We start from the raw sequence: 26,702 nt of genomic DNA on the forward strand, positions 1-26,702 counted from the left end.
GAGGAAAGATTACTGGCAAAAATTTTGAAAAACAGTTGTTAGGAAGACAACTTCTGGAGGGCTACAGAAGACTCGCTGAATGAGCCAGGCTGGCTTGTTCTATTTACTTTATTTGTGCAGTGTTAATAAAAGTTGGGCGGAAAGTAATGTAAAAGTAATCAATTACATTTTAGCAACTGCTCAATTACTTACTTTTGCAGGACAGTAATTGGGTCACTGTAATCAATCACATTTTTGAATTAAGTAATTGCAAACAGTTACATTTTAATAGACAAGGTATTGACTATTTTTACATGGGATTAGCATATCTGGGACCTCCCTATCTTGTAACCACTTCCGAAAAAACAAACTGTCAGTTATGTTGCTTGTAGGTGTCACATGAACATGAAAAGGTTATTAAATGAAACCTCTCCGTGCCGAGAACATGTAGCAATATTCAGCAACTAAGGATATTGTCAAAAATGAGTATAATTAGCCGTAAGGATGCAAATGCCTGTGTAGCTGTCGCCCTCTGCTGAACTGCCACCAAGTGCCATGTGACTTACCTAACTGCTATGCTCTCCGAGTTCAAGACAGAGTAGAGCTGGGTCAGAGAAGCCAGGAAAGCGGAGAGCCGCCAGCCATGCAAGTCTCATAGTGTCTGAGGAGTTGGGTTCATAATGACAACATGCCACAGTGTCACAAGACAGTAGTCAATGCTAAAGACAGGAAAAGCTAGTGTGCTGAGGCTGCACGTGCTGGCGGGTCAGTGAGAGTGATGACACGCGTGAAGCTCATCTTGCCAAAGCATGCGCCAGCCATGCCAAGAAGGTGGCCGAAGCTCACGAGGCCCATCTCATTCAAAGCGGGAATTGCATCATGCCCACCAGGAGCAGCAGGACTTTGAGCAGCGTTTGGAGGCTCTGGAGCAGAAGAGAGTCGCCGAACACAGATGCATGGCTGCCGAGACTTCGAAAGAATATGAGCGTCTCCTACATTGCAGGAGACCTGATGGGCTTCGATGAGTGAAGAACAGGAAATGGAACTCTTAACCTTGTGTTCCTTAGTGTCAGCACTTGGTTGACCCCCTCTTTTTAATATCTTTGTAATGTGCATAAGTGTGGACAGGGGTGTACTGCAGATCAGTACATTTGTTCATAGTTGGGCAGCAGAAAAAATAATGTCGAATTCTTGAACAAAAGAGTTCGCCTAGAAATAAAAGTAGTATTCTGTTCTGCTAGAGGTGAACATACACAAGATTGAGAAATGCTATATATTTTGCTATAAGTCAGCCTCCCAAAATACGGCATCTGGATCTCGCTGAACAAGTGCCACTTCAGGTTGCCATTTGTCTCCCTCCTTCCAGCAGCTTGCACTGCACGAATAGACGACCACCGTCCCAAACTCTACAGGTGCACCTGGAACACACAAGAGCAATTGGTGCAATGCTGCAAACATGTGCAGCGTAGTAAAGTAGTCAACATTGATACTCCATGTCATTTTCACATAGTTAAAACGCTCTGCAACACCTTTATTAACCAGTTCCATATGGAACACAGGCTGAGCTCGTCATGCACGTACTTGTAAAAAGATTTACAACGAACCTAACTCACCCAGCGTCGCTTTATTTTTCCTACAGCCCTCATGACAATTTAAGGCGGGACACAGTGCAAGTAATTAAGATATTCAGCCAAGAAAATTCGTTTCCAGTTTATGGCAGTTTCTGGTTCTTTTACCATGTGAGAATGTGCCAAAAAAATTTTATCCTCGTGAGCGCAGCAGAAATGCTCAAGATAGCATTTTTTCAGGAGTCGGTGACTCCATGAAAACGAGAATGTCCCAATTTTCTGCAGCTTCACCACATTCGCAGACTCGTCACGGTTCACTCATCTGCAGATGCAGGGAGCAAGAAAGGATACTGCAGGGTGACTGATGCTCACAGTTATAATCACGCTCAATGTGAAAAAAAGGCAACCATTTTTTTTTTATATAGCTACCACAACTTTTTCACGCCGCTTCTCCCAGGACCCATTTCATGTCATTTCTCCTAGCACTAATTTCACCCGAACCAAAGCTCTGCATTTGGGTATCTTGTTTGGCTTTCCTATGCGCTGATTATGTGATCACTCTGCAATTTTTTCCAGACAGTGCTAATCATGGGCAAAAGCCAAGGCACTTCACAGCTAAAAAGTTTGGAAAGAAAGAAAAAAAGCTTGCAGCTATTGGCACAGAACAAAGCTGAATTGAAGGAGAAGGCCCAACATAAACTGCAGGAGAATTTTAGTTATGAAAGATGCAATTGGTTCCTGTATGAGAGAATGTAGACTTATTGGTAGGGTGCTTACTGGGGTAGCATTTTATACAGAATGCAATTTTGGACTAAAATTTTCAGATTCTACAATTCTTTTTTATTTGAAAATTGAAATTTTTGTTGCAAGGTTGAAGTTCGATTCCCGGTAAAGCCAATTCTGCAATTTTTTTCCCGAATAAGTACTGTGGAAATTGAACAAATCAGGTTTTTCAATTGAACCAGTTTTGGCCTTTCTAATAATATATTATGCACAAGAATGCCAAAATTGTTTGTCGTTTTAGAACAATAGTTTTTGCGCCCCACTATAGAAACTACAACAATTCAAGATTAGCAACACTTTCAAAAATTCTTCCACAATAATAAAATTTGGCACCTGGCCTTAAATACTGTCCTGAATAAACGCTCAAACTTTTATCAAAATCGAGTTAGCAGTACAAAAGTTCACTTTCGTGCCCGTCCATTGCTCTGGTACTTGTTGGGGACAACTGAAGAATGAAGTTGTGAACACACAAGAGAACAGACTGGTGGGCTAGTTGGTACTGCATAACTTGAGACCAAGCGCAAAGAAAAAAAAGAGGCACTAGTCTGAAAAGATCAGAGGTTGCAGAAGTTTTTAGGTTTTTCGATGATCATCTAATATTTTTACAATGCAACAATGGATGCTTGGCTTCTTCCAGGTCTGCTGTTTGTGCAGTTTTTTGCGAGTGCCTCCAACCTCTTATTTTGTCATGTGAACAGCCTGCTAATACGTTCATTAGGTTTTTAGATCTTGCGCTTGCTTTTTCAAACAATCATGTGTGTTGGTGCTATGAGCCCAGTGGGAGGAAAGCCATTCTACCATTTTCATCAGCCCATTCCAAACTAGTTAAGCGGGGCATCATTATTCTTTGTTTTAAAAACGCTCTTCCAAAATCCTTCCAAAAGCTTCGAAAACCAAATTTCGCACCTAGGCGCAGCTAGCTACCCCTTGCAATTGCTGACAGCAGTGGCTGGTAGCACGTTAAGAAAACGTAATCACTCGGATTCCACTGCTCAACAGAGAGGCAGAAGCAGAAAAGTGGTTGTCATGCCGTACTTGCAGCAAGCTAGCCATAATATGAAGAAAATTGGGAATCGTGTTGGCATTGATGTCTTTTCGGCCCCTTTTGAAATTGTCTGGTTTGTAGCATGCACGAAAGTGCGCGAAAGTTAACAATACTACAAAGAGGCACCGTGACTGCAATAAAAAACACCGATAAGCGTTTGTTTCGTGCATGGAAGGAGTGGTGTACCGCACTTCTTTAGACTGCGGGAAGGAATACATTGGTCAGATGGGAAGGTGCCTCAATGATCGCTTACGGGAACATTCGAACAATGTTTATAATCTGGTAAAGACTAGTCATCTAGCCACGCACTGCTCATGTTGTGGCTGTAAACTCTTGTTTGACAAATCAGAAGTGATATCTAGGAACCCAGATCAAGTCACTAGGGAGATCATCGAGGCATTTGAAATGATTAGAAATGATAACTCTGTAAGTTGCCCATCTGTGGTCGCTGTCAAAAAAAGAAATTATGTTCCTATCGCAGTAGCAGATTGCGGCGAACGATAGTGCCGGAAAGAAATCTATGTCGCGATATTGGCCTGTTGTACGATAGTATATATGTGGTAACCATGTGCAATAAAAAAATTCAGTTGTTAGCAGCGCTGTGCCTTCGTTTCCTTCTCTTGTTTTTGTGGGTGTTTTTTTTCGCTTTGCCTCAAGTTATGAACATAGTTTTCTCTTATTTATTATTGCGCAGGGAGCTGTCTATTTCAAAATAGCATCCTCCTTGGGAGGAGTGAACTAATCATGCCGAAAAAAAAAATGAAAGCATGGTGATTCAGAGCTCGCAGCATTAAATGAAAGCGAGATTGCAATACAGTGCATTGTGTTGAAATGTGTGAATAAGCAATGTCGAAATCCAGTTTGGCTGATAACCTTAAGCTTGAATGCCCTAAATCTATTTGCAATTACCTGGACAATGCCGAAGTTTGCAATGACTTGGAAAGAAGTTGCCAATGTCTGCACTTAATGTGGATCGAGTAAAAAGCAGTTACTTTGTTCATTAGCGATTTTCGAGGCAGTGTGGCACAGATAATTAATGCTCAATTCAGCATGTCCAAACTGATAATCATGCTAATGGATGAAGCGCCAACTCACCTCGCACCTTATCGCAACCTTCAATCTTCAAGCTCGGAATGAGGGCTGGCATGGCTTGGAGTTCAAAGCAGCGCCGAGCACCACATGTTTCGCATTTGTTGGGCTCCCACGATGGTGGTGGTGGACAAATAAAAAGTGGTTCTCCTTCCCAGCAGAACCTTCACAAATTTCACCATAAAAAAGTAAAGAAAAATGAAGTCTGAAGAGAATTCTGGGCCGCGATTTTGTAGCGATGCCTTTTCCCGATGCTAATGCCTTTCGGCGCTTTTCGTGCTTGTGAGTAGCTGCATTCGACGCTCCACCTGGGGCATAGTGTCTCTTGACCACTCATGAATGCGAAAAGCGCGAAAGGCATTAGCATCGGGAAAAGGCATCGCTACAAAAACGCGGCCCTGTTTTTTTTCATATGTGCATGCAGCGGAGTTCAAATTGTTAATCTAAAGTCCATTTTGGGCCTATGGTCTGGCCCTACAATTGCAAGCTTGACAATGAGAGCCATATTAGGCATTCTGCATGGCAGCAGGATAGATTTACAGCTTAGGAATCCCTGTATGGTGTAGTGCGTATGCATTACTTGTTTTCGTCATCGGCCTTTGTTAGTAATAACATTGTTTTGAAACTGTGCTCACTTGCTAACCTGTGGTGTACATTGTGGTGACGTTGCTACCTTTTTCAGCTAGCTTTAGTTTGGAAACAAATACCAGTTCACATACGGAAGCTGTAAAAGACAGAGCTGGAATAGTTCCTCCTTTTGCTCAGATAAAAATAAATATACATTGAATGAAGTTGTGCAGTTGTTATTGCCCTCTAATGCAAAAAAAAAAAATGTGCCCTGAGAATGCAAACACTCACTGATATCTCAGTCTGTGGGTGTTTCTGAATTCAACCTCCACTGTAACAGCACGGGCTCATTTGCGGAATGCCATAACCACTGGACAGCTACAACAGGTCATGTTTTACCCAATGCAATATCCTATCGTGTAAGAATTTAAGCACAGATTCCACATGAACAGAATTCCTTTTTGGTTCATCTTAGGCATTTGGATTGACATCATATGGCTGATCTGCCACCTTGTGTGATTACGGCTAATTTTCCAACTTAATTTAACTAGTCAAACAATTCGATTTCCTGCGCAATGATCTTATAATTCTTATCTGGCACAGAACAGAGGCATCTTTACAAGCAGTGGTGAAAAGTTGTCAAGTTTCTACACTAATCACTGTTCCTGTTGTGCACTCTTCCCCTTACTTTACTGCCACTGATTATGTTCGTGGTGTTCATCACCTACATTGCCAGGTGCCCAAACAACACCCACCCTATGCACCAACGTAGGTGTGCACGTACACCATCGGAGTGCAAATTGAAACGTTGAAACATGTCGATTCAAATTACTTTTTCTGTCCTTCCTAAATGAGAAATTCTTTTACTGTTACCTGCACCTTAGATGTTATTACCCAGTGGAAACCTTACCTCATTAATTGCTGGGGATAGCGTCGCAAGCGTTTGTGGAACCTGTGGAATATGACGTCGCTGTGGTATGCCTTCTCGTACAACTCCTGTGCGTAGGTCATGCATCCTTGCCCTTTGCTGAAACAATATGTAGCAGTTGTTACAACACTAATTGGTCTCTTGTTTGCACATAGCTCACGATGCAGACAAGGTACAAACGCGAGACATCCAAGTCTGCAAAGGATGTAAATGTTACACTTAGCATAGCATTTCGGACCAACTACAGGTAGGGTTGCCACCTGGTCGATTTTCTACCGGCACAGTTGGATTTTCCCTCACAGTGCCGGCTGGACCCCGTACAGGCACCCAAGTCGTCGTTTTTCCGGTTCTCCTTTAAATCAGCACACATGTGCATGCCTTTCAGTGGACAGCATCACAGCCTAGAACTGAGGTCAGTCTCTAAACTCTGCTTTGGAATGGTGCAGAAAAGTGGCCGTAGCTGGATTGTTTGTAGATATGCCTTACAAATAAATCACTTGCAACTATAGCACAAAAGTTTTAAGTGCACCATAGTTTATATAAATAAATGAATTTCATTCAATAAAGTCTCGCTATGCAAAAGTCATACTTGGCATATCGCCACTTCTTGTTTTCATCGTTTCTATTTTTTTAATGCAGTAGTATCTTCCCCCCTCCTCCTCACAAATAGGTACCGTTATTATTTTTCGGGGGGGGGGGGGGGGGGTAAAGGTGGCAACTCTAACTATAGGTAATGCTGCAGTTGGCTCTTTCTATACTTCCTTTCCTCATGCCACAGTGCAATGCAAAACGCCACTGCAGACCTTTCAAGACTACATTGTGCTAATACAATGCCACTCAGACCCACACATTGCAACTTCCTTTCCAAACTTTCTAATTTCACAACGATCATGAAACAAAGCCAAGCGCTCTCTCTTTCTTACACACACACACACACACATGCGCAAACATAAAAGGTGCAATGTAAACTTTCAATAACTGCATTGTTGCTGGCATGATTGTGATGCGATAAAGCAAGGCACTCGTGCCACAATTGCAGCATCTTAGTTTTGAAGTGAATGAAGTACCTGGGCATCCGGAAGGCATTTCCCTCTCCTGCTTCATACTCTTGCAACAACTTCCTGGCGTGCACATCAGCCGCAGTCTCACCCGGTGATGCGCTCTCTTCTACAACAGAAATGTAAAAACTCTTGAATGCACTCGGCCGCTGCAAACCCCTCAACATTTCTTTGTGATCTCGCTCACTGCTTCTCAGGACCTTCATGGTTTCCAGTGCTTGACTGTCTTGCAGGGGCTCGGGCTCAACCGAAGCTACTTCTTCCATCTCATAATCATTAGAGTCTTCTTTGTTTGAAGGTGGGGAACCTGGTGTACTCCTTGGTGATACAGACAGCGAGCCCAGGCTCGTTTCCAGATCTTGAGTGTTACCACGGCACATTTTTTGAGGTGACGGCCCAGCAACAGACAAGTCGTCACCCCAGTCATCCTGGCCCTCCAACCAATCGCACGACATGGAAGGCTTTGATCTGCTAGGGGAAGTGGTCTCCTCTGCTTGTGATGAACGCTCCTGGCTTCTAATAACCTTCCAGCTGAAAGACAACATTCAGAGAGAGATGTCTCAGGATAGTGTAACTAGACTGTGCATATTATAGCCCACTGACAGCTGTTTACCATACCAAACTGGAAATTTACTGCAAGAAACTGAAATCTGAAAACTGAAATCGTGTTAATGCAAACCAAACAGATTGAAATCTGGAACTTTTGCTCAAGTAAGGTGTGGCTTTGAGTGAATTAGTTCTGCATTATTATAACCAGCACATAATGTGAGATGAAACACACAAGGTCCTTGTCTCATTGTGCATTTTCGTCTCCCGTTACGTGGTCGTCGTAATAACTTTGCAGTTGGACTTTTCTCTTTGGAGCAAATATTAGTACTGTGGCCCTTTAAGAAGGGGTAAATTTTTCACTAAACATCAAAACACAATTGGCCTTTAGTTACTTTTTTGCAAACGCAATATTTGTTATTCATAATGTAGGGCTGTATATATGTACAAATTATATGATGGTAAAATAGCACTTCAGCTTGGCCTTGGTTTAAGGTACTTAAAACTGGGATTGAGCGTTATTTATTTTTCCCCAATTTGGCACACTTTTTTCGACTTTCATCACTACCCCCTCCCCCAAAGTTTTGTTGAAGAATATCATTTTCTCCATAAACATTCAGTTTTCATTCTAGCGGCATGTGAAACGGGTGTAAACAATAAAAATAGTAACAATTGCTTGGGGGGCAGGCAGATGTATCATTGATGTGACCATGGTCCTTGTATCAAAGCGCATGGAAGATTACAGCTGCGCGCCAATTACTGTCTTGTAAATTTGCTTTTTCTGAGCCTTTTTAGTTAAAACTGAATTCTATATAAACAACTTCCTGAACTGTTTTCTTGTTTCCTTTAGTTTAAATAAAAAACACCGAACCCTACTTATAAAAATTCTTCAACAATAACTCCAGCAAAAGGTAGCTTGAAGGTGTTGCTGCAACATAAGACAGCACATGAAATTGTACATCTAGCTTTCTACATTGATAAGAAGGGATTGGTTTGTGTAATTGAGATGATAGTATGCATATGCGACAATAGCTTCACTTTCATGAATGTTGTTTGCTTGTTGTAAATGCATGTGCAGAAGCAGATGCAAGAACTTCAGTATAAGTTAGCGGGAAGGGAGCATTTGTTCAATTATTTCGGCTCTTGTCTTTAAATTAGTTCCCATTAATCTTCATCATAACAGTGTGAACCAACCTGCCTGACAATGAGTAAACTCAAGGTACCTCTCCTGCTTGTTCCAGCAGCTTGGATTAATACAGCAGAATATGTATATGGTTCGGTGGTACCATTCACTCTTCTCCAAAGGGCTGTAAATCTGAATTGCTAGCAACATATTCCTGGAGCACCGAGGGCACTCCAGGCCTGGTAATGACTTCATGGCACTCGTAGTCCAGTCCTGCAACAGGAAAGGCAGCAAATTAAACGCTACTCGCGATGATAGAATTTCACTATTTCTTTTATGTGGAACAAATTTAATTTGGGTTGGCTTAGGTGTGGAACTAATAATGGAACTTCTGCGTTTCAGACGCAACTGAACAATGAGGGCACATGGTTGCTTCCACTTAGGGGAAAGTTCACTACAACGAGCTTTTCGTATAGCGAAAACTTCCTGCACCATCAGAAGCCCGTTGTACGTTAGCTCGAATATGTAGTAGCAATTGTAATAACGGCTAGGGTGTCACAGGCGACAAGCCCAACCCACTTGCTCTTCGCCACGGGCGTTGATCCACGCTTGTACATGCGCGATTATGCGATCATCCGTAGCTGTACGTATGTAACCTCGATCCCTGGGGCAATTATTAGCGCGCTGCATGAAATCTGATTGCGTAACGCAGGGCCGAGCGCCGCAAGACGAAGTCGTCACCGCACCAAGTCTGCATTTTCCTTTTCACCTTGTTCCAGCTTTCGTGCTTGCACATACATTTCCTGAACTAACAGGTACATATAAACATGTATTGATTACAAAAAAAAAAAGACAAACGCAAGAGTGACTGAGAATTGTTTTGCTGTTCTACACCAGTGATCAATAAACATTCGCAAAAGCCCACTTTCAGAAAAATGAAACAGTTAAAGCCAACACTGGACACTCACGGGTAGACCTCCAACTTTGTTAGTTTGCCACGACGTGCTATCGTTTCCGACTGGTTCATCTACCATGCCGAGGTAGTAGTAGTGCTGGCTTGTCGCAGCCATGTCGCCGACGAGCACGTGTCTAAAGATGAGCTAAGTCCACAGCTATAAGTGATTTGTAATAGTACGCAAAAGCAATAAAACATTACATCTTAGACAAAGTAATCGTTACGAGGTGTGCGCTGACTTGGAGGGAGCATCAGCTCGACAAGAAGCAAAAGCAATGCTGCGACGCGCAGCTATGGTACACCATAGCGCAGCAGACGACAGAAGTAATGGATTGACTTGACTTGATTAGCCTATTTATTTTTTAAAGATTTGTTTTTTATTGTAAAAGTTCCATTCGCATATAAAATTGTTTACTACAGTCACTAAATGATCCAATTATATATCACTCTATGATCATTTATTGGGTGTTAAACAGTAAAGCGTGTCACGTCAAGTCTGAAAACGCGTCCAAACGGAGCCAGCTAAAAGCACGTGCGCTGAGCCGTTGCCGGCCGTTGCGAATGAGCGGTTGTTTCAGTTGTGTTGAATGTCTTGACAGCCGCTAAAGTCTAAGTCTGCGTAAACCGCTGCTATTCTGTCCGTTTCTGCATGTTTATGCTGTCGTTATTAACTGATTTACATTACACGGAACGTCCCGCAAAACTTGTCTTCGTGCCGCTTTGGTGAGGTGAACCCTACCACAACTCCTTTGTTTTGATGTTTGTAATGACTTCTAAACGAAATAACACAGCCTGACCGTGGTTGGTGAAGTTAATTGCGATGCAGTTTTTTTTAGCGAAGTCTTTGGTCCTCGCTCAGAGGGTTGTCGCTGAGAAACATTTCCTCATTAATGTGATTTGCAGAGATGGCCACAGACCGGGATGAGGTGGAAACAATCTTGAGCTCCATCCTCGCAAGTGAGAAGGACGGTCTCACCTTGCGACGCCTTGACGGTGAGTACGAGGCCATATGACGAGGCCTCTAGCTAAGAGATGCAGTTCAAATTCTATTGGTTTCACTTTTTAACATTGTGCCTTGTCGGCGTAATGCAAGGTAGCTAGCCAGAACCTGAGCGCTTGTCTTGTTTCCTTCTCTGCGTGTGTTTCAATAGTGCGTGCTGTCGTTATCCAAGATGCGATTATTCTGACTGGCTTGGTTTTCCATCGTTTAGAGGAACCTTCGGCATTGGTTCGATCGCTATGATGTGCAGTCAATCTTGTAGAAGAGTTTGTACTGTTAGTTTTCCGGGAACGCGTCAGCTGAATCCGAATTTGCCGAAAGCCGTGATTGCGGGTGCCTGAGGAAAAGCTTTTATAATTGACAAAACAACTTCTTGCTTGAATTACGCATGTAACCGAACCTATTGGCACTTATCCGCGGAAATTTGATAACTGGTGAGGTGAGGCGTTAGCTGTCGCTAATGGTAAACTGGATTGGCTTTGTTGACGTACCCGCTACCTTTGTTCTTTGCCTCAACAGATGAGTACCGGGCAACTGTGGGAACGTGCGTACCATTTGAGGATTTTGGGCATGATACCTTGGCTGAGTTTTTGGAAAGTATGCCCGAAGTGGTGTCCCTACAGAGGTACGAATGGTCACAGAGCATTTGGTCACTTCGGTTTCCTTCTTATGTTGAGTGCCGTCTGATTTTAGTGTGCTAGCTAGTCAACAGTTTACATTCCTCGAAGGCTTTTAAAAGAGACAGAAGGTAATGGTTTTTACTATTTTTTTCTTCTGTGCATGTTAACTAGGGGCTTCAACAAAGACATTGTTGCACATGCGGCCTACAATGCTGCGACGGCCCATGTGACGAAAATGGTTGCCGAGCAGAAGTCAGGACCAGTGAGAGTACGCAAGCAGCATGTACAAAGACCCTGTCACTGGAAGGTTCACCCTTACCGCAAGGTGGGTCCACGGGGATTTTCTCAAATTATTGTAAAAAAAAAAAAAAACTGCAAGGGCTTTCACAAGCACTTAGGAGCAGAACTTTTCTGTTGGTGCCAGCATAGGGAGGTGACGAGGTAATGTAGCATCAACTAAAGCAATGAGGGAGAAGTAATAGGCACTACTTGGCTGTGTAAAATGTAAGCTTTGCTTACCATGGCAACCACTGTGTATGGAATCGCTATTGGGCTTTCTTCCCAGTCTCCAGGCTGAAAATTTTTCTCTTGTGTGGACTGACCATGTTTGAGGGTACCATATATTACAATGGTGTCAAACGTTGCAGTCATACTGAAGCCCAGACCACACGTATGCTTGCTGACATGGACAAGCTCGCATCTGCGTGCCCACGCATGTGCAGGCGGTAAGGCACAGCTCACGTGCGTCGAAGCGTGTTGTGAGCATGGGTATCTGTTCTAGAGAAATATTGGCACTCAGACTGCCTTGCGTTCCCATGCACCTGGCTACACACCTACGACAGGGTAAAATCAACTATCAGTGTCTTGTCATGTGAGCAAGTGCTTTTTCTTTTCTGATTTAATGGCTCTAAACGGAGAACAAATAAATTCATTAATATTGCAGCATTTTGAAGCAGTGTCAACATGACTGTCAATAACAAGCTATGAAACAGCATCTGCCATGGCATCTATGAGTGAGCAAGCCGAATGTACACTGGCCCCTGTCTCTTGTAGGTACAAATCACAATTCGTATAAGGAGCGGCACATACATGCAAGCGTGCATGTGCCGGCGAGCATACATGTGGTTGGGCCTTTAGTATTGCTTCCAAGAACCAGCATTAGTATCACTCACTGAAATAAAATATAGCTTTCTCTTTTTACGTAAGTGCATGTCTGTAGACAATGTTTAGTAGAAACATAGAGTGCACTATCATGAGTATGTTACTTATACATAATTTGTTTCAAAACCTGCAGCGACCGTGGTCTTCTAAAAACTCCACTGCCAGGGACAGCTACAAATTTGTGAGTCTAGTATATTATACATAATTGCTTTACCATGACTTGCAAAAGCTTTTTGCAAACATGGACATTGCACTTTACACATCTTTGTGTACTTTCAACGTTATAGTTGACTACATGCATGTATTTAGATGCACAATGTGGCTGATGCATGGCAGCATTTATTCCTCACACATTTTGCAGATGTGAGTTGATTAAGTACAAAGATAATTTTAATTCAGACAAATTGTTTCTTGCATTAAGATACTGTAGTATGTTTTGAGCACTACTGAAAATTGCTAATGGGGCTAAGTAATGGAGATTTGAATTCAGAAATGATGCAGGCATAAATAATCTCTTGTACATTGAAGCACACAAGTGACATATGTGCATGGCATCCAAAAGTCATAAATGACTGCATAAAAGTTGGAAGTTTAGCCTACTAGACCAAATAAACTGCACAAAATAATGTCGCAGGGCCCCTTTAGTCTATGCAGTAGAGCAGTGGCACTTGTCTCCAGAGAAGTGACTGAGAATACCAATGTGTGTGATGGTATGCTACGATGAACTTTATTCCCCATTCTTGTGGCGAGCATCTGCATTGTCTCTTGTCATTCTTGTAACCGAGAGAATGACAAAATAATGTCGCAGGACCCTTTAGTTTAGTCTCTGCAGTAGAGCAGTGGCACTTGTCTCCAGAGAAGTGGCTTAGAATACCAGTGTGTGTGATGATGTGGAAAAAAAAAAAGAAAGCTTGATAAAATACTGCAAGTAGTTATCATTAAATAGTTGTCAGGACATATGCTTTAATGTCTTCATTTCATGCAGTTTTAGCGAAATGAGAGGTGTGCATCTTTAGTTTATTTGTTGTAAAAAATGCCTGCAGACCCTTAGAGTCCTCAAGAGAGATGGGGTCTGTAGCAACCACTGTATAGACACGCACTGTTGGCAATGATTGCGTATTGAAAGTGAGGGATATGCATTGCAAGTCATTTTCAGTGACCAACAATGTGTGAAGTTGCATTTGTATGTTAGTAATTCAAATAAAACCAAAACAAAAATTTTTGAAGGGCTAATGTTGAGCGAAGTGTGAGACATTCTGAGTGTTTCTCATTGAACCCATCATGGGGACCCTTGTACTGAGAGTCTAGCATTACGTTTCCATATATTGTAGAGCATGGGTTACATGTAGGTACCCTATAAACAGTTGCACTTGCAACTGCAAACGTGACACCCTATTGAAGATTTCATCTTCCTCTTGTGCGATGAAAAAAAAAGACGCATGAGCTTCAGCTCAGTGAACAAATGAAAGGAACGACCATAGACATTTTCATACTTTACAGTTAGTTATACTATGTACACATATAAGGGAGAAAAAATTGGTTTACATGATTGCCTTGGGCACGTGATTGTGCCACAATGTCTGTAACCGGAGGAAACTTGAAGAACACTAGTTTTTAGAGTGCAGCTCTTAGGCGCCCATTCTTGTGGCGAGCATCTGCATTATCCCTTGTCGTTCTCGTAACCGAGAGTACGAGCACAGTAAAGGATGAAAGACGGCAATAGCGAAGAGAGCACAATGAGGAAAGTGGAGAAGGGTGTAGTGGAACCATGAGGTCGAAAGTGAGAAGAAGGGTATGGAGAAAGCATGAGAGGAAAAGGGTAGTGCCATACAAGGTGGGCTTTGCAGCGACAGTGGCTACAAGGTGATGCCAGAGTAGCATGCGCCATCTGTTCACCAATGATGCTACCGATACCACATATGGAAGCAAAAGCGCTACATCAGCAGAGGCCTGTCTGTGGCGGCTGCTGTGAATCGAGCCCACACGCTGCTTCTTGCGATCTCCCGATTAGCGAGGCAGTCGCGTCACACTTCGTTCACTCGCTCCGTTTGCAACATGCCGCACAGGAGAGATTGTCCGCACTAGCCAATATATAGTGAAATGAAAATGCATATACAGCTGTGCTCAAATTTTGCATTTGGGAGTATTGTAATCGTTGTATTTTTATGTACATTTTAAAGTGAATTTATGTTGATATATTCATACTTGTGTGCTGTCTCTTGAACATAAAGGCAAGCCGCAGCAGTGGCCTGACTTCAGGACCGGCGTATCCAGAGACTGCGGGCCATTTTCACACACCAGTAGAGTTCTCCACTCCCACAAGGGCGAGTTGACTATATTAATATTTCTTCTGGTTTTAATTTCATCAAAAGTCAGTGAACCTGGCTCCCATTGCTTTGCTCAGGCTTTGCTAGATGGCAAGTATTTAGTGCATCCACATGTCTGTATTTTACGGTCTCATTCCTTCTTCGCTGCGTCTGTTGCCATTGTTTTTCTTGTTTGCCATCTGCTCTAACTGTATGAAGCGTGGCATATACACCAGGCAGGCTCATCACCAATTTATGTCCACTTCAGAACTAAAGCCCTTCCCAGTAATGTTCAGTTAGTATCAGCTTGTGTGAATATAAATTTTTTAGTTCGAAAGCTGAAGTCGAAGCTAATAGGAACAATTTCGATATGAATAGTTAGAATAATTGTGTTATTTGCATAAAACATCGACAGAGTAAATAGCCAGAAATTGATAAATCTGTAAAATAGAAAGGGGGCCCTTTTTTTTTTCCATCAATATAGGAGCCATTTCATCCCTAAAATCAGTTTATTTTTTTACATGGGAAGTGAGACAACCTGAGGGGCACCAACTTCCTTTCACGGCCACCATTTATACAACATCATGTGCATGGATCATGTCTGAAATATTGACCAAGACACTCTACGGCATTCTGTTGCTACTATGTACTGGTTCAACAGAGAATGTGGAAGTGCCACAGGAATGTTTGAGTAATCGAGCAGGTCCAAAAGAACGGTCTGTGACTGCAAACACATTATTCATCTTTGGCACATCTTGGCCGTGAACCTTGTTCAAGGCAGCACGACTTTCTTGACAAAAGCAAAGCTGTCGATTGTACATGTTTTCAAATTTATGTTCGTTCATTTCAAATACTTCAAGATATCTGAATACTGAAATTCATAACATAGAAAATGTCGAATAGCAAAATATTCTTTTGAATGTTTGCACAAGCCTAGCAATTACACTTGTGTTGCATTAACTGACTCCAACCAACGCTTTCAAATTTTCCAATTTTATCTTGGCCCCTAATCCTCTTCCGTCCTTGACTGCACTTCCCTTGGTATCCATTCTATTACTTTCACAGCCTGTCGGTTACCTGCACTACACATTTCATGGTCTGCCCATATATATATACATCTTTAATATATCAGCCATTTCTCTTTGCTCTCTAATTTGCACCAATCTCTTGTCTGTTAATATTACGCCTGTATAATTTTATTGCGATAGCAATTGTAAGGACACTTCAGGTGAATTTTTGACTTTGGTGTTGCCATGAGGTTCCACATACCGTATTTACTCGAATCTAGGCCGACCCCAATTCTAAGCCAACCCCCTAAAGTCCGAAGCCAAAAAAATATATATATATATATATATTACCTCTAATGTAGGCCGAACGAAAAAAGCGAGGACAGTGTTCACAAAATGCGAACAGCATTTATTGAATCTGAACGTGCAGAGCTCTATCAACGTTGCCGTTGCTGTGTTCCTTGTCACTGTCACCTTCAAACAGTGCACTATCTTCGGTACCGTCAAGTGTATTAGAAATGCTGCACTTTTTAAAGGCGTGCACGATCAAAGTACCTGAGATGTCGTCCCACGCTGCAGCTACCCAGCCCGCCAGGTGTGAGAGCGAAGGTTCGACGATGCCTCTGTGGCTATCGCAACTTTTCGCTTGAAAGCAGCACTGTAGTGACATATCCTGCTTGGTGCCATCACGATAACACCGCGCCCTCACACCGATACGGCCGACATGACACAGGTCAAATTGGCGACCTCGCTTGTGTACGGTTGGCTACTGGCACGGCTAGTAGCGGCTGCGATACTGACTTTTCTAGATGGCGCTAGCTATGCACCATATTTGGCAGTTACAATGAAAAACTGGCATGTTTTTTAAAATCCTCGAATCTAAGCCGACCCTAGAGTTTGGAATATGATTATGTGAAAAAAAAAAAAACTGTTGGCCTAGATTCATATAAATACAATATCTTTAGGCACATGTATGCAATATATTTATGCATGCCGTATACGCCAGGTCAATGTCTACTATTCAACCGCCAAACTTGCTCAGACTAGGTATTACATTCTTGTCTGAAGTATTCCTCAGAATTTCTAAGAATTGCTGCTAACAAATGTCATGAAAGACAACATAGCTTTTATTTAAAATTTTTTCAGACTTAAGAGATGCTGCAATGTTGTAGACTTGTGTGTACACACCTCCTCCTTCTATCATCGTCATCATCCATCAGTCCTTTTCCTCCTTGTCCCTTTTCTCCTGAGTAGGTTAGCAGGCCAAGACGAGCTATAGCACAGGCAATAGCTGTGCCTTTCTGTAAATAAATTTTTCTCTGTCTCTCTTCTGAAGCTACTAAATACCAAAGCTCAAAACAATGTCAGTGCTTAAACCTGAAATTGATGTAATTTTACCGGCACGGCACTTTAGGGGCACCGTAGTGATTCCTGCGCAATGCCATTACAGGCCCTACAGGACGTGTTTAAAAGGGCAATGACACCAAATCATTTAGCTTAAATTATGCATTGAATGTTAAATCGTTCATGTCCCACAGCAAACAGGCAAAATTTGAGTGCATTCAATGCAGTAGAACATTTATATTTGAGTTTTTTAATGCTGCAGTTAAACAGTAAAGCAGTCTGGTGACACTGAATGGTAACGAAATGAATGGGGACCCCCAGAAACGGCTCCCTCGGGTAACAGAAGCTAATCTCGAAGTCCATGCTTTTGTGCACTGCAAACAGCGGAAGTGATTGCAGGAACTGAAAATGTGTCATGAATGCTATGCATCGTCTCGTTTTTGCATGTGTGTCTTGCCGCATATCTTTGGTTTGCTACTTCTTTGCATTGTTCAAGTGAAGCAATTACTGGCACAATTCAGTGGCAACATTGTTGCTACATCATTGGGTGCTAGGGCATGTGGAGAAAGACGTCCAATGTGGTCTCAAACTGTTTTAAAGCAGACAACGCTGAGTTAGTCCCTCAGTTTCTGATGCCACACAGCCTTGCCAAAATGGTGGTTGCTGTTGATGGGAGGAGTTGAGAGGCAGTGGTTTCACATTGAAGTTTCGGGTTAAAATGTGCAATGGAGAGCCCAGTTTCTTTGTGTGTGTAACCATAATTCACCCTGTACTCTCGGCTACAAATATAATCTGAGGGCTGTTGAACGACGAACGAAAAAAAAAAAAATGTTCTTACTCATTGAGCAGATATGTATTTGGTTGACCTGTATATCTACTTTTGTGTATTGGACCAGCTACTAGCCACATAGGCTATTGGTCCAACTATTTTTGTACACATTACCTGACTTGTTTAAATAAAGCTTGCTTTTTGATTGATTGAACGACCATGTCATAGCCCCTTTAAGCATGACATGGTCACGCTTAAAGGGGCTATGACATTTAAGCAGGTGCCAGAAATTTCGATGCACCTGCATATGTTGTGTCTGCACTAGTCAGACCAGCCTATAATTAGAACCCTGTACAAGGAGTGTAAGCGCAATGCTAAACCTTGCTTTCACTGTCAGTGCTTCTCCCTGCAGGTGAAACTATCATTTTTTTTGCTCACTTGTTGCATGGTAATTGGCCTCTTCGTAAGTTTTTTTTATACTCTCCAAGTATACCAGGCAGTGTGCAGATTTACAAAAAAAAATTGAAGCAGTCATGATGACTCAGTGGCTCAGATATTTTGAAGCAGCGCACAAGGTTCAATTCCTATCTATAGCATTTTGATGGCAGGAATGGCCAAAATGAATTTGTAGTTCTCTGCTGCAGGATTCTTTAGGACTTGAACACCTACATAAATTATAGTCGCTGTTTTTGAATGAATTGGGTGTTGCCTTTACTGTAGTGTTAAGAGGCATTTTTTACTTTCTTTTCTTATCTGTTGAGGCTTGTGGAGTGTGGATAAATATTTAAAGAAAAGCTTTAAAACAACTTGTGCTGTGTCATATTCTTTGCTTTTTAGCTCAGCAGTTTGCAGACTTTTGCTGAGTTTCCTGTTGATTCAGTGAACTTCTTGACAAAAACGTGGGGAAAGGAACAAGTTTTTGAGGCCCTCTATTTTGCGTACTTCAGTTTGTTTTGAAACCTCTGACTAGAAAATGTAAGGTGCTGCAATTTATAGCACATTCAATTGGTCACTTTCAAGCCCTCTGGTAGCACGCTTTATATTCGGCTGATCAAAATCAATTGCTCATTACATATTTGCATTTGCCTGGTCATTCGGAGTGCCAGGAGGCACTGTTACGTTTGAGCTGGGAATGTAAGCAAGATTCAACAGAATTCCGGTCACTTGGCTCTTGCCTTTTCTCTCTTGCTCCAATCCCAAGAGGGCTCTGCATTTCTGCAAACTGAGTTGGAGTGTGGTACGAACGATTAGAATATGCCATTAGTTTGCTGAGGTCATCATTAACTCTGTGCTTTGTTGTTATTGTGTTGCAGAAGCCACTGATGGAGCTTCCTGCCAATGTTGAGCAGCTTGGCAGCTCACAGTATTCAAACAGACGTGGAGCCAGTCAGAAACGCCGTGACATGAAGTTCCCCACGACTGAAAGCTTCATGTACGGCAATGGTAAGCTGAAGACAGTGCTTGTAGTTCGAAGTCACCCTGAAGAAACACTAAAATGATTCAGCTGCACTTGGCAGCTTCGTTATCTTGAATGATGTCAACATGCTGCAGAGCAAGATGTGGAAATGTGACCGCTTTGAAGTGTTTTTGTTGTGCATGTGAAAGGCACAGGTTTTGTTGCTTGTTACTGTGGGAAAGGAAGTGGCGTTCTTTGTGCGCACTTATGTTTTGTGACTTGTGAGCCAACTCGTATTACAGTAATTTCACTCGTGATGATTTTAATTTTTGATTTAGCAATTTATTCCACATCACAGTGCTCTTTGGAGTAACATAATTGGAATAAACATACTAACAAATGAAAAAAATTGCAAACTACAAAAATTTTTAGTAAAGGCATTATAAAAGTACCCATTGACCAGGGTTCCCTCTAGAAATTTTTGAGGGGTGAGATTTTGTGACCATGGGTTGAGGGTGCACTTGTGATTGAGCCTCTCCCTTATTTTTCTAACACGACCAATCTGCCATTTTGAATTGTAGATTCGCCAATTTTGCATTTTGGATGCATTCATGAAGCTAACCCGAGCCAGTGATACATCCTAGTACAACCATTGCCAGTCTTTGCCCGGACAAAGGAATGCACAGCTTGTACCTGTAAAAATGCGTGCGATACATGTAGTACTAGCAATTCAAGTTTGCATCAGCCAATAGTAGTGCTTTCTTTATCCATGTGGCAGCAGTAATGAATTCTGATGCTAGTGTTTCTTATTTTTCTTTTCCTTTTTTGATTCACTTCTTTTGCTTTATTTACAGTGCTATAGTTATTTGAAGGTCAGATCTCGCCTGTTTGTGATGGTGCTAGTGTGGCGGCATTGTGCCAATGGAAAATGACACTCCACGGTCCGAAGGCACCTTCCAACACCTGATTTTCTAGGCGATATTTGTCAACAGTGCATTAGAAAAGTGTGATTTTTGTTATATTTCTACGTCACTTTCCAATATTTTTCCACATGATAAAAAAACACCCGAGGATTGCGAAAAAAGATGGAAAATTTTGACTTGTCAACTGGAGTGGCGGGTGGCATTTCCACCAGCGCCCACATTGAGGAGAACCCGGTCTTTGACTTATTTGCTGCCATCCAAAAAAGATTGCTATGCATGTTTGTGTATTACTTTAACTTAGCATCGAGTACAGTAAAACCTTGTTAATTCGGACTTGGTTAACGTGAATGGTTAACGCAGCCAATGTCCCCGCAGGGGTGTCTGCGTAAGCAGGCGTTTGGTGTGTTGCGACACCACGTACCCGAGCACACGAGGGTTGGACCCTCCTGCGTGTAGCCGTGCGCGGCTTAGCCGTGTCCGGGGAAAGGGGGATCCTGGGGGTTGAGCCGATGCCGGTTGTATGGACCTTTAAGGCCCCCCGGCGGAGGCAACACACCTCTTTGGCCTCTGCTTCACGTAGATGGCACCTCCGGACTGACCCACCTGGGGGAAATCGGTAGTTGCCTTTTCCTATCCTCCTCTCTAATCTTCGTCTTTCTCTTGCTTTCGGTCTTTCCTGTCTCCTCCTAGCTTCCTTTTTATTTCCACTTTTCCCAGGCAGCAAGGGTTAACCTTGTGTGGTATAGCCAACCTTGGTTATAACATACTTGGTTATAGTAGTGTCGTACAGCTGGCGCGTGCAGGCCGTGTCTTTTCACGGTCCTGCAGCGTCCCCTTGTTGGGCTCCATGGTGGGTGGCTGGCAGTGCTGCCGAATTTCCGCATATATCTATGGCAAGTTCTTTTCCACCCCTTCCTGATCGCCCTCATAAACGAGGGCGCACCGAAGAAGTATTTAGGTTCTATGGTCGTCATAATGAAAACTTTCCCAAATTTCATGTCATCCACTTGGAGAAAACCGCAAAGTCAGCGAGAATGATCTCTCCTTTTCTAGTGTCTAAATCAATAACCGATATTCTTGGCCAAGGCTTTAAAGTAACCAAACTTGCAAGCGGAGATCTCCTTTTAGAACTCCGAGATAAAAATCAATTTGAAAAGCTGCCGAATCTTGTCTCTTTTGGGGACGTTCCAGTGAAGGTGACACCGCATCGCACCATGAACACCAGCCGTGGTGTTGTATCAGATAGTGACCTGATTGATCTGACAAAGGCTGAACTACTTGAAGGCTGGAGTGACCAGAATGTGATCAGTGTAAAACGAATCAAAATGAGGCGCGATGGTAAAGAAATTCAGACTAAGCATCTTGTTCTTACATTTGGTTCAAGTGTTCTGCCCAAAACAATCGAGGCAGGTTATGTGAAGATCAGGGTGAGGCCGTATATCCCAAATCCCCTCCGATGTTTTAAGTGTCAAAGGTTTGGCCACAGTTCTGAGAACTGCCGTGGCCGACTAACCTGTGCCAAATGTAGCGACCATGAACATCTGTCCGAGTCATGCAAGAACACTCCACACTGTGTAAATTGTGAAGGGAAGCACCCTGCATACTCGCGGTGCTGCCCACATTGGAAAAAAGAAAAGGAAATAGTGGCAATCAAAAGCAAAGAGAACATTTCGTTTAAGGAGGCACGCAGGCGCGTATCCTTCTTACCGAAGAATAGCTTTGCCGAAGTGACACGTCAGGGGGCAGCGCCACAACGCCCTCCGCCAGCTGTCCGGCCCACACCTAGTGAGCCGGCAGCGACGTCACCTGCCTCCTCGGCAGTTGCGGCTAGTGCTACTCCGTCATCCGAGAAAGGGCCGTCGACCTCTGGGCTAGTGGCCTCAAGGGCCTCATCCTTTGAGAAGAGGCTTTCTCAACAAACAAATCGCTCACAAGAGCGGGTGTCCAGTGCTTCGCAGGAGGCGATGGACACGACACCAAGTCAAAGGGCACCACTAGAGCCTAAGGAGTGGCGAGAATCGCTCGACCGCTCCAAAAAAGAGAAACATCGCATTACAGGGCCGGAAAAGGGTCCTGTAACCTAAATTCTCTTTCTATACACACAGCACTAACCTCGTTCCTGTTATGGATACCCAAATAATACAATGGAATGTGAGAGGACTTCTTCACAATCTTGATGATATTAAAGAACTCCTTTGCAAATTCACTCCAAAGGTGCTGTGTGTCCAAGAAACACACCTAAAAGTAACACAGACCAACTTTCTAAGGCAATATGCCACTTTCCGCAAAGACCGCGAAGATGCACTCGCCTCCTCAGGGGGTGTAGCCGTAATAGTCGATAAAGGCGTTGCATGTCAGCAAATCAAACTCCGAACTCTCCTTGAGGAAGTTGCAGTCCGAGCTGTGCTGTTTGGTAAGTTAATCACAGTTTGTTCGATATACGTCTCCCCCTCCTGTCAATTTTCTAAAGCAGAGTTTCAAAGCCTTATCGATGAACTTCCTCCACCATACATAGTCGTTGGTGATTTAAACGCACATAGCCCCCTGTGGGGTGACTCGTAGACTCGAGCATGGGGTGTACCTTTACTAGTACAAATGTGAATAATGCCCTCCATTCGCTATAAAGACGCGTAAACCAGCATAAGAGAAGTGAAAAATTTGGAGAACGCTTAAGCTTCGCCTTTAAGAGTGCTATCGAGAATGCTATAGCATTCAAAGGCCCTGGCCACTTTGCGTGCTTCCCGCAGCTTATGTAACCGTAATGTTTACCGGGAAACGCTGCCGGCGAACACTACGCACAAAGGCAAGCTTTCTGGTAGTGAGGCGGCCTCTTGCATGGGTCGATGTCCTGTTATTGTTTCGCACTTTTAACATTTTAGTCTAAGAAGAGCTAACATAAAAGGCATGCGCTGTCGGTGTTTTTCTTTCATTACATTTGTTTGTGGGCTGCCATTCCCAAAATTCCATGGAATAACCTTGTAAAGAATGAAAGACAAGGTATGAGCAACTTTGGTGGTAGATGAGTGGTTGGGTATGGCTGGTTCGAAACTTGATTTGACATTCAATTTATTTCCAGAATTACAAGTGTTCTGGTGGATACCAAAGGCTAAAAGCTGTTGGAAAACAGCTTGACTAGGCCGATGGTCCATTACAAGGCATACATGGTGGTTGCATCAAAATCATAACATTGTTAGACACTCAGAATAAATTAATTACATAAATGCACAATAACAAGACCGAAAATAATATAAAGACTAAGACAAAAAACATATTTGATACATCAGAAAAATGGAAGTATGTGTGTAAGGGTTACTAACAAAACTTTTCTAACAATTCCTTTTGCCAAAGTGACGTCCGACGCTGACGTCGGATTTTACGGAACACGCGGGCCCTAAACGCTATCGTGTTAAAAGGTGTATCTCACAGGTATGCCTGTGAGATGTGAGAACCACATCAAATAAGCTCGCGCAGAAACGAAGCGCAGGTAGAACACTGCCAAGAACAAGTAAAAAAGCGAATGTGTAAAATAAAGATTTCTAGTAGCGTTTTTTGAATTAGATCTTGAAGAAGAAATATATATTTGCGTACCAATCACAGTTCTTTTCGGTCCCTCATTTACTGCTTTACCAAGTTAAGTGCCAAAACCAACTCGTATTGTTACTAGGCAAGCTGCGTAACGATGCGTTGCTGCCAGTCCCGTACAACCACGTAGAGTGCAGGACGCTGTGGTTCTAGACATACTACGCCCACTGCGGAAGTTCACAAAAACACCTGCATAAGCACAGCAGAGAAGCGGCTTCGTCAGGCGGATTGGCTGATAACTGTAGAAGCGACATTCAAAGCACACGGAATTGTTCTCAACCTTTGGCAGCGTTTTCTCTACTTCCTTTTTAAATAAAAAGGTGTTGGTCCATAGATATTTTCACAAACTTAAATTTTCAAATTTTTCCTTTCTGTTTGGCTGTTGCCTCAGCTCTCTAGTAGATTGCTCAATTTCTCAACTTCTTGCGACTCTTGTTTCCAGTTGCCAATTTTGCTCGAAAAGTGCTGTACAATTAGGGAAAAGCCAGAAGAGGTAACAGGTGACAGTCATATTGCTTATGGGTTTAACGGTTATTGCAGTCTTTGACGATGGAGGTGTTTCACATTATTTTATTTTCCACTTTATCTAACCCATATCATGGTATATGGCTCCGAGGATCTGGCAGTGCCATGGCGAGCCGTCACTTGAGGAAATAATGAAGCAAAAGGAAAAGTTAAGCTCAACTGGCGTTTTCTCCAGCCACAGCTTGTTCCACGAGCATACAGACCAGCTATGAACCAAATCCCTTCCCTGGTCCCTGGATCAGTCTAAACAAAGTAGGTTGAACTAATGAAGCAAGAGCAATGTGCGTGACCGTTGAATAGATGGTAACAACTTAACGCATCTCGAGTTAATCGTGCGGGCACCGTATCGGTGAGAAAACGGGCCTTCACACACCAGGAGATGCCAATAAAGGGGTGAAAAGGGCAGCTAAATGTTGACCACCAAATAGCTGTCAAGTCTCAAGATTGATTTGGTGGCACTTTAGTAATGTGTGTGAGGAGTGGTGATGGGGAGGGGGGGTGGTGGTATGGCAATTAATTTCGGTGATGGAGTGCACATCTAGAACAAAGTGGACAAACCTAAACTGGGCTTCTTAAATAAAGGGTATTCTATCTCACTTGTAAAGCGAAGAATGGCTTTCGAGTTAAAAAAAAGAGAAGTGATAATAAAGTGTTAAAATTCAGGCTCTACCAAACCTCATCTACTGAATGCCATCTATAATAAAACCGCATTAACGCAAAGCTGTAAAATACGGAAAAAATTTTGAGATTGGCTAAATCACAAAAATCGAAGCACTCTGGCTGAGCATAGACCACTTAATGCCTTTCAAAATACTGCCAGCAATATTCTCACTCACCTTGGCCTTTATCAGCACTGGACACGTCAGCGTCTACGGGCATGGCATTATTGACACTGCCAAGACAACATACTTGGCACCGAGTCAAGACTATTGATCATAATGTAACATTTAAAACCAGTCATTTGAGCATAACCTGTTCCAGACATCCAAAAAGCTAGTGTTGCTACTTTCTGCATTGTAATGAATTCCGAACAGTTCCACTCCAAAAATCGACACTTGAACTGTGGAAGAGAGCAGTGGTCACACCTTTAGCAGATGTCCAAGAGTAACTAGGTTGTCTACCAACCAGAAAAATGCAAGTCGCCTTACTGCTGGCACGAGTAAAAGAGAGGAATCATAATGAATTTACCTTGACGCCATGTCGTCGGATGGAGGAAATGCCTGTGTGTAGTCAGCGACCGATATTACGGACGCCCGATTTTTGGGGAATGCCTGATAATTCAGACAGCTTCGCAGCAGCACCACGTGCCCCATAGAGTCAATGTATAAGGACGTTTGAAATTTCAGACGCAAGAATCCTTCGCCGTCCAATTTTCTGGACCTTTTGCTGTAACCGCAGGTCCAAAACGGCATTAATCAAAGACCACCGCCACCATTTTGATTACCTTGCCGCCTCAAACCAGTGCTCTCGCACGCAGATCCGTTGGCAGACACAGGCAGCACTGCTGCGACGCTAGGCCTAGTTGTCTGAACATTCGCTATTAAGCTTCTTGCCATCGGTGCCATGTTTTTCATTGAAGGAATTCACCGCTGTCAGCAATGGCACCGATTTTGCCTTTGTGGTCCTCGTGATTGGCTTTGAAGTTAGGAAAGCATGGCGCGTTCCCGAAAGTCAGTGTCGCCTCAATACAGAAATGTTGCGCGGCGAATCATAAGCGTGGGAAGGGGCAATTGTCACGAGACGCAGTATGTATTCCTTAATTATACACGCGTCCACCCGCCATCTCCTGTCAGAGTACGAGCACTGACATGCCTAATAAGTGTACTGGCAGGCCTTAAGAGCTTTTTCAGACGTGCCTGTGGCAATTTGAGCCGTTAAGGCCAGTAAAGAATATGCATTCGTTTTTTCGAACTGCCTGATTTTTCGGACATCTTTGCGGCCCCTAGGGAGTCTGAAAAATCAGACATTGACTGTAAAACTTACCAAGAGGATGCTTCAAATCTCAATTAGGTAGACACCCTGAGTAACATGGCGTTTACACCTCACCATTGCATGAGCATGATGCTAGCGTCCTTATCAAGCCGCTATCTCTTTGAAACGCTGTTGGCTCACATGCTGACTTCTTTTGGCCACAGCACATAGGCTGATTGCACCTGCCCAAGAGCGCCGATCTTCTTGCTCAAGGTCGCAATTAATACACTGTGACCATATTGATGCATCTGTGGCAGCGTCCTAAATGAGATAGAAAAGAAGAAGACGGACTTTCAGCCCACTGCTGCTATGTGAGGCCATAATGAAGGGGCAGCAAACAGCTGAGCAAGTACACGTGAGGGGCAATAAGCGGGAAGAAGAGTGCAGCTCGACAACTGGCTTGGCTAGTGGGCTCGGCGCCATTGCAGTCGGTCGCTGCCTTTGAGTGAAAAGCGAA

General features: G+C 43.1%; 2 protein-coding genes across 9 annotated transcripts in view; one reads left to right on the top strand and one right to left on the bottom strand.

Moving 5' to 3' along the window:
* Positions 1-1,189: 1,189 nt before the first annotated feature.
* On the bottom strand, positions 1,190-9,958 carry trus (programmed cell death 2 like trus). Of its 2 annotated transcripts, XM_065436480.2 has the most exons (7): positions 9,655-9,958; positions 8,787-8,959; positions 7,205-7,548; positions 7,027-7,126; positions 5,942-6,058; positions 4,471-4,628; positions 1,190-1,397 (listed from the first exon to the last, which is right to left on the bottom strand). In XM_065436480.2, the coding sequence occupies exons 1-7, from the start codon at positions 9,754-9,756 to the stop codon at positions 1,261-1,263; spliced, it is 1,131 nt and encodes a 376-aa protein (XP_065292552.2). In that variant the 5' UTR covers positions 9,757-9,958; the 3' UTR covers positions 1,190-1,260. The 2 variants fall into 2 exon arrangements, with proteins under 2 accessions (XP_065292552.2, XP_065292551.2); XM_065436479.2 differs by having other exon boundaries at positions 7,027-7,548.
* Positions 9,959-10,148: 190 nt separating this feature from the next.
* LOC135905526 (uncharacterized) overlaps positions 10,149-26,702 on the top strand; it is a 42,081-nt gene continuing 25,527 nt past the window's right edge. For 3 of the 7 annotated variants that reach the window (XM_065436472.2, XM_065436477.2, XM_065436475.2), the window contains exons 1-7: positions 10,151-10,364; positions 10,545-10,634; positions 11,161-11,266; positions 11,433-11,586; positions 12,556-12,603; positions 14,654-14,746; positions 19,162-19,291. In XM_065436472.2, the coding sequence (XP_065292544.2) occupies positions 10,547-10,634; positions 11,161-11,266; positions 11,433-11,586; positions 12,556-12,603; positions 14,654-14,746; positions 19,162-19,291 (619 nt within the window). In that variant the 5' untranslated portion in view covers positions 10,151-10,364; positions 10,545-10,546. Of the gene's footprint in view, positions 10,370-10,544; positions 10,635-11,160; positions 11,267-11,432; positions 11,587-12,555; positions 12,604-14,653; positions 14,747-19,161; positions 19,292-26,702 lie in introns of all 7 variants that reach the window. The other 4 variants (XM_065436476.2, XM_065436473.2, XM_065436478.2 and 1 more) reach the window with 4 other exon arrangements.

The sequence above is a fragment of the Dermacentor albipictus genome, chromosome 3 (assembly GCF_038994185.2).
Source record: "Dermacentor albipictus isolate Rhodes 1998 colony chromosome 3, USDA_Dalb.pri_finalv2, whole genome shotgun sequence".
NCBI lineage: Eukaryota > Metazoa > Arthropoda > Arachnida > Ixodida > Ixodidae > Dermacentor > Dermacentor albipictus.